The following is a 14094-nucleotide window of genomic DNA, read 5'->3' as shown; positions in this document are numbered from 1 at the left end:
ATATTGACGTAAAAGCTTTTTAAAGGCCCTTAGCTTTGGTATGTATACTCGCAAATGAACTCAACTTCGTCATCAAGAAGCTCTATAGAGACCATATCATCAATTTTGCAAAATAACTCTTTTGGTGCCTTTGTAGCTCTCAAGATTGTTAACGTTTTCTAGATGCATCGGCTTGGAAATATTGCTTAGATGGATAAGTGTGACTTGGGTGTGCTGGTTGATTCATCCTAGACGTTTCCACTACTGCAGAAGATTCTCGATGGGTCATACAACTCTGAACACTCTGGGAAAGATGTTGTGGGGATGGTGCTCTGATGTGAGGCATGTGATTCATTTGGGGAACAGTTTGGAAGGGCATCTGTTGTTCAGCGTGTAGAACAAAGTCATCACTAATCCGTTCAAGAAAAAGTTCAGATTAAGTAGAAACCGCCTCAAGGGTTTTGTACTTACACTGATCTGCTGCTGTGACACCGAAATCATGCCATTTCGAATGGAAGAAATTAATTGCGCTTGTATGGAAGTTTGCCGTAAAAAAGCAATCTGAGGCTGCTGTTGTCCTGATGGAGGCAAAGTGATCACGTGCAGGGTTGACTGGGTCATGGAGGTCAGCACAAACGCAGCCCGTGGAATGACTATTGTAGATTGCTGCATTTCCACCAAAGGCTCGTTAACGTTATAAACCATCTGTAAGGGGAAGTGTATAATACACGGAAGGAACTAAAATTGTAAAAACCTTCAGATTTGAACAATTGACAGTTCTATATATTAAAACCTCTTTGAACTTTACTTATACTTGAATTACTTGTAGTTTAAAAAGGAACTGGAAGCTAGCTTTTAAGGGTACTTTAAACAACAAAAAAATGATTTGCAGTGCTACCAGTTTCATATTAATTTGAATTTATTTGCAAATGGTGAGAAAATAAAGTAAGTTAGGAAAATGCTCATCAGTAAATGGAGCTGCCTGCCCGTTTAATATTTTGCACAGTTACCATTAAAAGAAAAGAAAATCACATTATAATGAAGGCCTACTCGTAACATATGTATATAATGTTATCTGAAACATTTTACACAACCACAACCGTTTGAGAAACTGTCCCATCACTAAAGTGAGCTGCCAGATTGCCAAAAATGGCTGTGATCGGTGCCACACGCAAGCAATAAAACGGCGGCAGTGGATCGTATGTTCGCGCAATTTTTGGTTTATTCATTGAATTTTCGGTAACACAAAAACCATTAACAATATTTAGTTACATTTGTTTGCGAAAATTGCATCAATTTCGAGTTGTGCCTATGGATCTGCAATATTTTTGTGTATAGCGCCGACATCGACAGCGGTGCGTTGCCACACACAACAATGCTGCACGCGCTCCATTTTGTAAGCTTTTGTTGTATTATATCTATGTATGTAAGTATTTGGATGGCTCAAACGCAAATGTATTTGGAACTAAACTATGTAAATCATATTATTTATGTATGTTCATAGCGTGGGTGGCGCAGGCGGCGGCTCTGGACATTCCTCTAAATCGGTTTCCGTTTCACATGGACAGGCCTCCATCTCGTCAATCGCACAACCCTCTTCTTCACAGATGTCGACATCCATGGGCGCCTCGGACTCTTGTTCCTTATAGCCGATGTAGATTTCAGCGCGCTGTTTGATAATCTCCTGTATTATGGCAGTGAGTATCTCGCGCGAGTCCACAATATGGCCCACTTCTTCGGCCACTTCGGCAGACAGCCAAGGACAGATGTTCTTCATAAGCTGCTCCTTCTTTAGAGCATCGCTGGCCGGCTCAATATTCTCCAGCACTTCGGGGATGAGGCTGGCAATGTGGCCTTGTAACAATTTCGCTGCCGTCACACTCTTCTGCATTTCCTGGTCCAGCTCCTTGGCAATGGTGTCTTGTCGCAGACGACGCTCCTTTTCAGCCTGCAAGCGCAGCTCCTCGGCTTCCAGACGTCGCAACTCGGCCAACTCGGCTTCGCGTCTTGCCAGGAATCTGTAAAAATGTATTGTGCGGTAAGTGGTAAAATATTTTACGCATAAAATATCCTGTTCTTACTCTTCCTGCTTCTTGCGCAAAGCATCAAGTTCCATTTCATGCGCCACTTCCAGCATGCTCTGCTCAATGCAAGCATCGACCAGCACATCAATAATGGGCTGAGCCTCGGCATCGAAGTGGAATAGCTCGCCATCTCCAATCTCCGTACCCACATCAATGCCTACCTTCGCGGGTATGAAGAGTGGAGTGGGCGGCTTCTCCAAATAGAGGTCTGTTTGTGTGTCCACTGAAAGCTCGGGCGGCCTTTGCACCAACTTTTCCAAGTATTTCTCTGTCTGTATGGTCTCATGTTTCCTCCCCTTGACCGGCGGCGGCGTCCCCAGCACATTGCGCTGATTGCGACACTGTTGGGTACGCTTGCGCAGCATATTCCTTCGCCTTAGCTCAGCGGCCTTGTCAAACGGATCCACCTCCGACTTTATAAGTATAAGTCATTAGTTATATATACGTAGGTAGTGTTTAAACGGTACTTACGATAAACGAGGTGGCACCAAAATTACTGCCCTTTATGACACGTTTGTCGTACATCACGTTCTTGTACGGCTCCGGCGGCGGCACAACCGGTCTGCAGAGAAATAAGCAACATTGCCAATTAGTAAACCTCGACCCAATTGGAAAACAAAGCAAAAATAACAACAAAACCACCCACGGACGAGCAGTTCAAAGTGCGGCCCAAATCTGTTGCACTTTCAAGGCGATAACAATCAAATTTGTGTATGTTGCCACACCCACGTCTGTCAAGTCTTCTCCGATTCAAATCAATTTCCGTAAAGTTCACTACACTTTTGCGTTAACGGCCTGACTATACTATACTCTCTTTAGTGTAAGAATAGAGTCCGCCTTAAAGTACGTCTTGCTTTAAGTCTCTGTTTAGGTCTCTCTCTCTCTCTCTCTCTCTCTCTCTCTCTCTCTCTCTCTCTCTCTCTGGTCAGTTATTTATGTATTTGGTTGTGTATAGTATATAAGTAGGTGGCCAGACATTGCACTCCTTTGTCGTTACATAGAACCTGAACTCGTGACCTATGCAAATTTTTCAGTACTCCGCTGTACAAAACTGGTGCACAAACAGGAAGTTACATTGAAGTTCTCGCCAACAGCCAAGAGCCACAACCAAATGGCAAATGTCTGTGCTGTCTGTGCCGCTTTGGGTCGATTGGGTCCGACAAGGGGGTGTTCTGGGTGAAATACAAAGTAATCATCAACTGAAACAATGAGAACGTGCTCTGTTTTTGCTGTTTAAAAAAAGCTCGTCATTTAATATTTAAACGGTTTTTAGCATAATTCGTCAAGTCTACGAGACTCAATTATGTAATTATCAATTATCTTCTCCCATTCCCTAAAAGTACCAAGTAGTGTTTCCTGATGGGATAGATATTTCATAGAAAAAATATATAAGCAAAAAAAAAGTAAGAGGAGTAAATGGTTCTAGAATTATCCTTTTTACTTTCTTTTCTTAAAAATTTGGTAATTTATAAGATACAAATTTTCTAGTAAATCAATTATTTTTGTACAAATAGGCAAAATTGTTTATGATCTAAGTACTTATAATATCTGATCTCTGAATATCTAATATTGTTGATTGCAATTTCGGAAAACGAAACTCTATCAGGCTAAAATGTTTTGTCTTGAAGCTCGTATTCCGATAATGTTCCACCAGTTTCTTTTTTACGGAAATGCTGACTATATTTGAAGACAGTATGACTCTTAGTCCCTCGAGTTTCGAATTAACGAGGGTCGACTGTAATACCTTCAGAGATATTTATATTTTTTCCCCAAAATATGACCGAAGCTTAAGTGTAATAATGAAAACTTGGACGTTTACAAATTTCCTACTGTACGTTAGTCTGCTGCCTCAAATTGTCGTTATGACATTTAAAAGTTTATTTCTACAACAGTTTTTTTTCCTGCTGAAACCATATAAGTAAATCAGGACTTCAATTATTGAAGATGGTGCATAGAAAAGAGCGTTGGGGGGAACTAAAAGCCAAGGCATGACGTGTCAGTTCGCATGTCCTTTAAACGACACCCTTTACCGGACAGGTACGGCGAAGCTATATAAATTAATCAAATGGTTTTAAAATTTCCTGCCAATCGAAATGAACACAGTCTAATTGAATTGTTGGACTCATTCAATCGATATATCTACATATGTATGTATTATAAATATAGACCGCATCGAAGTACACTGTCGTCCTTTTTGGCTTTACATATAGTAAGTATGTATTGCATGTGTATGGGCTGAGCCACAAGAAGGCCAAGTGTTAGAAGTTGTAAAAGTTAACCTAAAAACAATTCATAAATTTTAATTTATGGTAATAATTTTGCGTTGCACGACGATGTTTGCAGTGCCACAATTAACTTCAGGGGTTGGTCACTACCAGTAGCCGACTTTGACCATTGGTCCCACTTCTAAGTTATATGTTCAATGAAATTAAGGGTTTTTGTATACAATCGTTTCTAATTCAAAGTATAATTATACGAGTTGCATCGAATGTAGATTCAGTATCAGAAGAACTGTTACTAAGAAATATGGTTATAGGAAAAATAGGGAAACAGAAGAATTGTTATATGCGGAACAAAAAGGAACTAAAAGAAGTTTGTGATTTGTTTTTCAAGTTCATGCTAAGAATATGTTTGTAAAGAAATGAATAACAGAATGGAGGATAATTTTTTAAGAAGAAATGGTAACAGAAAAAAATAAGCTTGGTATTATCGATGTTCATGAATAAGTTTTTTAAAATAAATTTTTAATTGGCAAACTTTAAATACTCTCTCTGCGCAAGATACGAAGGCAGCTTTAAACGCACTTCCGACGAAGAATCCTCATAGGAAAAGAAGAACATTAAGTAGCTCGAAAAATTATTGAAATAGATTTTAAAGATCTTTTTTGGGAAGCTATGCAAAACTTCTTTAATGCATTTTTTTTCAATTCGTAATAGAGAATTGGAAACATAAATTGACTCGATTATATCTAACTTCATTTTCTTTGGAAGTTATTAAGGGAGTTGTAACAAGAGACTCTACCTTTAAAAATGTGCGTAATTTAAGAATTTCTATAGAAAAATCGTATCGTAATGTGTGATAAACATTTTTTAAATATCAGACTCTATAAAGATAGCTTTTGGAAGAGTCGCTTTCACCAGAATTCTATAACATAATGGAAATGTAATGGAGATATAGAAAATCTACATATGTCCATTTCTTTGGAATTTATAAATAGAGTAAGTCCTTTATACCTCTTGTCGTTGGCGCGACGCTGTTGCAGCTGCTGCTGAAACTGCGCTTTGGTGATGTGAAGACCACCGTCCAAGTTGTCGGCCGTACCCCGTCCCTGCAACATCGACTTGGTGCTGGTGGTGGTGCTGGGAGTGGGTGCGGTTTTTGCTACCGCTGGTTTTTCACGCATGCTACCCAAACGCGTTGCCGTCACTTTTATTTCTTTACCCTCATTATCCATCATAGCGTTGTCCTTGTTGCTGTTGTTGCCATTATAGTTGCTGCTGCTATTGTTGTTGTTGTTGTTGTTGGGGGCATTATAGTAGCTTTGCAACACAGTTGGATATGAGGAGTAGGCGTATACATGACGTCGCAACATGGAGGCCGGGAGGAACTGCAGCTCATGGGGCGGTGGTAGGAAAATGCCAGACGGCACTGTTGTTTCGAAACGCGGGCGCTGGGAGAGCGCTACATCGGAACCACCACGGGAACGCATCCAGGTAGCACTGCCGTAGTTCTCCTCGGGTGCTAGGAACCTTAATTTCTGGCTAAGCTCATCGGCGAAGCTGCGTGGCTCGTGCACGCTACGTGAGTAGAAGGCGCGTGAGTTCAAAGGCCCAGATATGTTGCTGGTGCCGGCAGCGGCTCGTTCTGCTGCTTCTCCGTCGCCTCCCACACCCACTCCAACTCCCACACCCAATCCCCCTCCACCTCCGGCTGCATTTTGCAGCTCCAGTAGCTGCGGTGCAGCGTCAAGCTCGGTACGTCGTATGGGACGCACAATGGCGTTCGGTTTGGGCTGAAAGCTAATGTGGTTCTCGACTATTGTTTCGGGTCGTATCACCGAAAAGGCGTTGGTCACAATGTGCTGGAAATTGTAAGGACTCTGATAGCGTTGAACGTGATATTGGTTGTTGTCCAGATGGTTGCGCCCGGGCGCGTAGTGATAGTTGCTGGAAAAGGAGAAGTTTTGTGCTCGTGCTTCAGATTGCTGCTCCGGTTTCGGTTCTGTCTTCTTCACTATCTCCGTCTCCGGCACTGGCTGCTCGTGCTCCTGGTGATTTGGTCTATTGTTTGGGAAGTCGTCTGGATTTATGTGCTGCTCATGATTGCTATTCGTCTCTGGCATGGCGTTTTGCGTCGTTCTTATCCACGGCCGGCTTTCATTGCTTTGGTCACTCGCTTTATAAATAGCCACAACACTCCGTTCTCGACACACACACGCACATACACTCGTAATAAGTTAATCAATATTTTCTTTATCCAAGCCCAGCTATGGGGCGGACTCACAGGAGCGAGTACGCGTGGCGCACGGTTCGAGTGGCGAAAGCCAAATGACCGCCGAGTTCGTTTGTGTTGGCACTTTTTGGGCGGTCGCCGCCACTTCTTCGTCCATCTTGCCCATTGCATGCCGTTGGTCAGTCAATCAGTCAGTCAGTTAGTCACTTAGTCAGCGGCTTATTTGTTGTGTATTGTATTTTCAGACCAACAGCTGTTGTTTGGTTTTCCTATTGTTGTTCTGCTGCGGTGTTGCGCCATAAGAAATAATAATGTGTCCATTAACTGCCAACCTCGCAGTCGTCTCCATCATCCTCTTTAACTGTTCTCTCTCCCCTTTATTCAAATCAAAGCTACTGGCATTAAAAAAAATTCGCTGGGGCTCGATGGCAAGTCAGCGGATTTGATGGATAGATGAGCGGGTGAATGGGTGGGTGTGTGGTTGTTTAGCAATTATAAGTCTTTCCTGTTAAACGCCTGCACGTCCTTGAAATTGCCAATACCCAGGCCGTTTTGTTAAAGGCGACATTTCCAGGTAGATGACTCCTTGAACATACGACTTGACATTGAAAATGCCACATGCCTGGTTATTGTGGCCGTTGCTACTACTTCGAATGGTCGAAATGCTTGTAAAAAGGTCAAATGTCAGACACATGACTAGTGTCACTGATAAGGATTTGATCAAAGATTCCACACATGTATTCGAAAAGTATATTAATTAGCAAAGAGGTAGATAAAAAAGACATGGAATGTACATGTTGAATGAGCCTTCAAGGTCACATTACGCCTAATACTTTTGGTAAGGCTTTACTTTTCAGAATGAAACTGAAAAGGATTGCTGGATATAGACATGATCTGTTTTGGGCGTGTTTTAAATAACTCTAAATAACAACACCAACTCAATGTATTTATTTATTAATATTAATAAGACCAAAACAATACAAATGTTTAATTGCAACATAAATGCCGAACAAATTGCTTAATCTATAAACAGTTCTGCATCTTTTGAGCGAAAGAGGGATAGAATACAGCTTTCAAATAACTAAGAAATTAAGGCTGTAATAATTTTGAGGACAGAAACACTACCAATAGTTGTTTTACAGTTAGCTAACGACGCAGGAAACAAATGAACATAATTAAAATCATAATTTAGGGGCTTACGAACTTTCAATTTTAATTTAAATATTCTTACGCGATGCAGCAAATGTTTTTCTATCTTCCAAAAGCAGATTGTTCCCATTTTCTGTTGTAGAGAAATCTATTATTTTTATACCCTGTACCCGTAGGGTAAAAAGGGTATATTAGGTTTGTGCAAAGTATGTAACATGCAGAAGGAAGCATCTCCGACCCCATAAAGTATATATATTCTGAATCAGCATGACGAGAGAAATCGATCTAGACATGTCCGTCCGTCTGTCCGTCTGGATGAACGCGAGGATCTCAGAAACTATAAAAGCTAGAATAACCAAAGTTGGCATCCAGATTCTCCCAGATCCGAGTAAGGACGAGTTTATTTTTTTTTTTAATTTTCCCCCCCTTCCCCCGCTACAGAATTTCGTCAATAGCGTCCACATTTCAAATGCTACCTCAACCAAACTTTGCACACATAATTTATATATAATTGTCTACTGTTGTTCAAAATATCCAATTCGGTCAATTCTGAGAAAAGTTATTAGCGAAACAAATTTTCTACAGTACAACCCCCACAAACTGCAGCAACAAGTTCGCTCTTCTTCTTCCTCTTTTTGCTGCTGCTATGGGCGCATATAACTCAGTGACGGAAGTTTACCTGGGTACAGGGTATTACACTGTCGGGCTTGCTCGACTGTAGCGTTCTCTCTTGTTTTTAAATGCTATATTTACGAGTATCTCCCTTTCGAAATTTACTTGAACCTGAAGGGTGAAGGGCAGAAGCAAGCAGCCCATCTATTCCCGTGTTCGCCTGTCTGGATGAACGCTTCAATTGCGAAAACTATATATATCTATGTAACTTATTTAATTATTTATTATCTCAAAATAAGCTGTAGAGAAGCTAATTGAAACGCAGCGTTTGTTTAGCCGCATTCGTCCGCTTAGCCCGTCCGAGTGTCTGTCTGCGGATCTGAATTTCGGCACGGCTGGACCCAAAGCGATCAAACAAAATGTTGCTCACATTATCCAAAGATGGTTTTCTATTACCTTATAGTAAAATATATTTGATATTCGAACTAATAACTACTAACTAAGATACTCTGAAAAAGCGACACTAATTATAATGCCCTCATAATTTTTTCGCACTTATTTTTCGGCTTCTGTAATAACTGGTGCTCGGAAGAGGCGCTTAGCACGACCTTAAGGAGAATTCCGTCGAGCAATTAAAACGCCAACCTTCAATTTGATGACCCCCTGGCCTGCTGCCATTTGTATCGCTCTATTTTATGAGTACAAAATGCGTCAATATAAGTTTTTAGGAGCTGCACGCGTCCATATTCACTTTTTTTAATGGCATTCCACTGTTCATTGTTCGATGCACGACAACGTTAATTTACATGTGTTCTGCCTACAAGTATTCTATATATATAAAAAATAAAAAGCACTATAGTCCCAATTGTCAGCATAAGCTTGCGTGCTTAGTTATAGACTGGGGGTGCCCCGCAATAGTGCTAATAATTTATTTACGCAATTTATGAATTGTTTTCAACTTTCGTTTTCTTAGCGCGTTTACTCAACTGGCCACGCAATTCATTGACCCCTGTTCTGTACGTCTGTTTGTGTATCGTCTGTTTGGGATGTTCGATACGGTCAACAATTATGGGGTGTTAACAACTTACTTGGGACAGCCCTTGATTTTGACGGGTTTCGGCTGTGAAGCCCACCAGAAGGCCTGTTTGCAAGGCGGTGCTGGACATGTCTGATCCTGCCATTTGATCTGCATCTCAGTAACCTCGGTCCGTGTAACGCTGGTGCTGAGGAAGTCCATGCCGGAATTTCTGCCCCCCGAGGGTCTTATATCCCGTTTCGGTATTGTTGGCATCGCGGCTCACAACTTGGTTGACGCTTTTGTAAATTTATAAAATGATGGCGTTTATTTTTGTCTGGTTTAATGTATGAATATAGAAAATATTTCAAAACTGTCACTTGCTCATATTGATTTTGTGATCAGCCGCTAACATGTCATTATTTGACAATTATGGCTGGCCCACACACAAACAGTTAATACGCAATTTTTTTGGCTTTTTCTCGAATTATTCTTGTTTTGTGCGGTTTTTGCAAAATAAACAACAACGGCGGAATTTTCTGGTTGCCAAGGCAATTGTCGGCGGTCTTTCATTATTATGGTGCTGTTGCATTGTTGCGTTGCAAAGGGAATGGGGGAGGGGCGACTCGACCTTAACACAATTTGTATGCAACTTCTAGATATTGGTGGTTTCTGATATATATTCTATATATGTATATATTTTAATAGCTAAATCATTAGTATTTAAATGAACTTTACATTTTACTTAGTTGCTGCTGCATTGAACTGGTTCGTTTTCTTGGTTTGAGCTTGGAGTCGTTACAGCTTAAAAGCTACAGGGTTGATGTCCATGCTAAAAGCTCATGTGCTTCCACAATAAATGTAATCCATTTGGCTTACCCTTTTGAAAAATTTAGAACATGGCTATATGGTTGCTTTACTTGTAGAATTAAATAAATGTTATGTTTGATGGCAACGAGAAGTTGGACGCTCTGGCAAAAGAAGACAAGCACAAAGACCTCCTAGCGCCGCTAAGAGCGCTCCAAGAACAACAAAATCGTCCGAACCATCTGTAAGATAGGGATTACAAACTCAAGTAATTCCTTCTGAAACAGGCCTACTCACAGGTCACTGCTTGGTGTCTGCTCATGCCAAGAAGCTGGGCGTCCCAACAGAGGACAGATTTTAGAAATGTGAGGATTGGAAATGGAAGCGATCGAACACTCCCCCAACGCTGCCGTTTAAAAAAAAAACATAGCAACGGATTATTAAATCGCTCTCAATATTGATCTGCAATATAAACAATCTTACCTAACTTTTGTTTCCTATGCATTAATCCATTGATTAATGCCCTTTTTCTCAGTATTATTTATAAACTCTCGGTGGGATGTAGCTATAGAACTGTGGACATAAATATAATATTATGCTATTTGTGTATAAATCAACTATAGATTTTAGGATGATAGGTTAGATACTCTGCTTGTTAAAATAAAATTTTCATCTCTACTGCTAACTTCGAGTAAAACAACTCCGTTCTAAGGTATTTTTAATTTTTTTCGGATTAGTTGTTTATTCTTTGAGACTTGCAAAGTAATGCTTTGATGTCGAGCAGGAGAAATTCCTAATGTTTATTTTTTACGATCTTAAATATGCCAACAACGGCAAACATAGACAAGCTTTCTTAAAGAAATATTATTCCAAGTTCCTTCAGCATTATCTTTTTTCATACTATTAGGTCCTTCTCTAATTACTTTATACAATGAATTAAGTCATGCGCTATGGTATGGAAATTTAATTTCAGAAGCGAATTATGTACTTCCAATATATTCCAGTGTATGTCCTATTTGCATTTGATATTTATTTTATTATTTAGCGATGTGCTTGTTGTAATAACCATCTGAAAACAAAATAAATCTTTATTTTAAATACGTTCTTAAATTATTGAAAATGTGGAAGAAACTTCAATTCAGAAATTGTTGTACTCTGTGTCTATCTATGTGTGGAGTTATTATAAAAATTTAAAAAAAAGTTGAAATAAATACTAACAAAATTGTAATACTAATATATATATATTTTTTGATTATATATACTTGGATATTGGAACTCAAAGCATGTGTGCAGTACAGAGTTGAGCGAAAGCAGCAACAACAATTCTTTTAAAATTGACCTATAAAAATGTGACATACGGACATAAGCACCAACTGGAAGAATTTGCCAAATTTGATTGAGAAATCAAAGAATTACGGGTGCTATGGAAAATAGCTAATAGCGAGTGAGTAGGAAGGGGGAGATGTTCCTAGATGTGACTCGTTACTTATATAGTAGTATTCATTATGCAATTACCCCACAACCGCTGGAAAGGTCACTAATACCTTTTGATAATATAGGATATCCCCCAGGCCAGCCACTGCACTCGCCCCAGTTTCATTTCAAATCATGAAGCCTGAAGTGTGTCATTTAATTGCTTTTGATATCAATATCTGGCATTTTTGTAATGCCTGTCACTTAGCTACCTACAATCCATTGACTTTGATACGATCACATGCAACAAAGTTATGTTAAAATTACATGGCATCCTTTATTTTCTTGGGCTTATTCATTAGGGGACCATCCGCCCGTCCGCTGGTCATTGAGGAATGACACGGCATGTTGTGTTGCTCGTCAGCGATGACGTTTTGCTTTACGCCGATGATGGGGGTGATAATTTGTGAGCACGGGTTTGTGTGTGTGTGTGTGTGTGTGTGTGTGTGTGTGTGAGTGTGAGTGTCCTTTTCAATACCCCTTTTGTACGCGCATAGGCTTACTTAATAAGATCACACAAGAATATACAACGTAGATAGAGGCAACAAAACGGCGAGCAAACATCAATAAGTGCCATGACGTTTGACATTTGTATAGGTCTTGTTGTGTTCCGTTGATATTATTATTGTTGTTGTTGTTGTTGCTATTGCTGGCATTTAAAAGGTTAATGATGCCCACTCGAAGGGCCACACAGGCGCGGGTCTAGCGCCGTTCTGTTCGATCCCTGTCTGCAATTTCCAAAACGTTCGTGGACTGTCACCGAAGTTTCGGGGCTCGATCATTTGCACAGATATCTAGTTGGTCGACTTGGCTGCTTTTCGCAGGAAGGCATCGAAGAGTGGTATCCCACTGTGTCTGTGTCTCTGTGTGTGTGTGTGCTTGGGCTTGTGTGAGTTTGTTGTCAAACAAATCATTTACAGATCTTGCGCGTAGGTGTGAGATGAAATTTTCCCAAGAAAAAGACGTAAAAAACTGAAGTCGTGCGCTTGTTTTGATTAATTTATTGCCCTACTGTGTGTGACGTGTCTGGGTAAGGGAAAGTGAAAAAGTTTCTTGGGTTATGGGACTAACGGTAGAGCAGGATCATAAAATTGTGAAATTCTGCTGGTCGAGTGTATTGCATTGTTTCTCTTTATGGCGCCACATAATGAAATATTACCAACCAGATATAAATGATATTGCAACCTTCTACACCAAAGCCGTTCGATATCACAACTACTGAATCGAATATAACAAAGGAACCATTAACGACGGCGTGAATCCTAAAGCGGTTCATTTTTAGAAAACTGTAAAGAAATGTGTTCACTGGAAATGCAAACAAAAAGCATGAATGAATGTTCACTTGTTTGAAATATTTCTGAAATAAATGCCCTATGTTTCCAAAGCATGATAATTCAAAAGAAAATCATATTTTATGAGATTGATTATTTCCATTTTTATGTAGGATGTTCTAATTAGTTCGGGCAATAAATTTGTTAGAGTTCATACATTTTTTTGGTAGCTTAAAATATCAAAATATTATTTTTGTAGTAAGTAAAAGAAAATGAATGAATTTAAAAAACATGTCAAAATTTAATGTAATGTAATGGATTTGATTTCTTCATGTTTTTTGGAAGATATGCATTTTCAATATCTAAACAAATGACGTTTATTTTGTATTTTATATTTAATTTTATTTAATGTTGTAATCATTTGGCATTCTTTCGTAGCTTTGATAAAGCAATAATGAATAAATGAATTCTTACAACTCCACCAAAAACACTTCTTACTCCATGACTAAATATAATTCAAATAAAACTGATCTTAAGAAGGGAATTTATTTTAATAAGCAACAGACGGAAATTCGATTCTGATTTAATGATTGACTAATTGGAACATAATTTAGTTTTAAGAATCTTAAATTCTCCTAACGAAAGCATTCCGGTCAAGTATATATTTTTTTCACATATTTTTTGTTTTTGTAATGCTTTATTATGTATATCGCCCATGTCATACGCTTTTAATACATCTTCGAATACTCCGAAAATTAAGATCGGATCTGCAGCTTCATAAAGAGCACGATCACTGAACTCCATTCAAATAAAATATGCCAGGAACAGTGTACATACAGTTATTTTTCCTTATCGATTCTGGAGCTAAAATCCGCAGTCTCGGCTTGTATTATTTTCAAATCTTCTTTTAGGAATCAGTAAAATTGTGAAGATTATAATGTACCATATTCTTGTTTAGCCTTTTTTGTGTTCAAAATTGTTTTTAAAAATATGAATTGAATAGAGAGCAAGAGCTGGCGATACAATATCGTAATTAAGGGGACGTTCCCCATTGGTTGGCCAATTCTGCTTTTGGTGTTGTTCATGCTTCGATCAAATATGTAAGTTTTCTCAAACATAACAGTTTTGCAAGCATGAAGGTTTTTTAATTGCAATCCGGCAACATCTTCAAAACAGTCTAGATTGGAAACTTGTGGCTTAATCGGCAATTGCATTTTGCGAGTATTTCAATTCATACGAAAAATCTCAGTTT

At 39.3% G+C, this 14094-nt stretch overlaps 1 protein-coding gene across 1 annotated transcript; it reads right to left on the bottom strand.

Annotated features, from left to right (window-relative positions):
• Positions 1-1179: 1179 nt before the first annotated feature.
• LOC115622941 (radial spoke head protein 3 homolog B) lies at positions 1180-9655 on the bottom strand. The gene is made up of 4 exons (XM_030517071.1): positions 9365-9655; positions 2535-2625; positions 2061-2476; positions 1180-1997 (listed from the first exon to the last, which is right to left on the bottom strand). The coding sequence occupies exons 1-4, from the start codon at positions 9565-9567 to the stop codon at positions 1478-1480; spliced, it is 1230 nt and encodes a 409-aa protein (XP_030372931.1). The 5' UTR covers positions 9568-9655; the 3' UTR covers positions 1180-1477.
• Between the last annotated feature and the right edge of the window lie 4439 nt (positions 9656-14094).

This window comes from Scaptodrosophila lebanonensis, unplaced genomic scaffold (assembly GCF_003285725.1).
Source record: "Scaptodrosophila lebanonensis strain 11010-0011.00,11010-0021.00 unplaced genomic scaffold, SlebRS2 tig00000043-arrow-pilon, whole genome shotgun sequence".
NCBI classification, from domain to species: domain Eukaryota; kingdom Metazoa; phylum Arthropoda; class Insecta; order Diptera; family Drosophilidae; genus Scaptodrosophila; species Scaptodrosophila lebanonensis.
The sequence above is the reverse complement of the archived record's forward strand: the minus strand, read 5'-3'. Positions and strand labels throughout refer to the sequence as shown.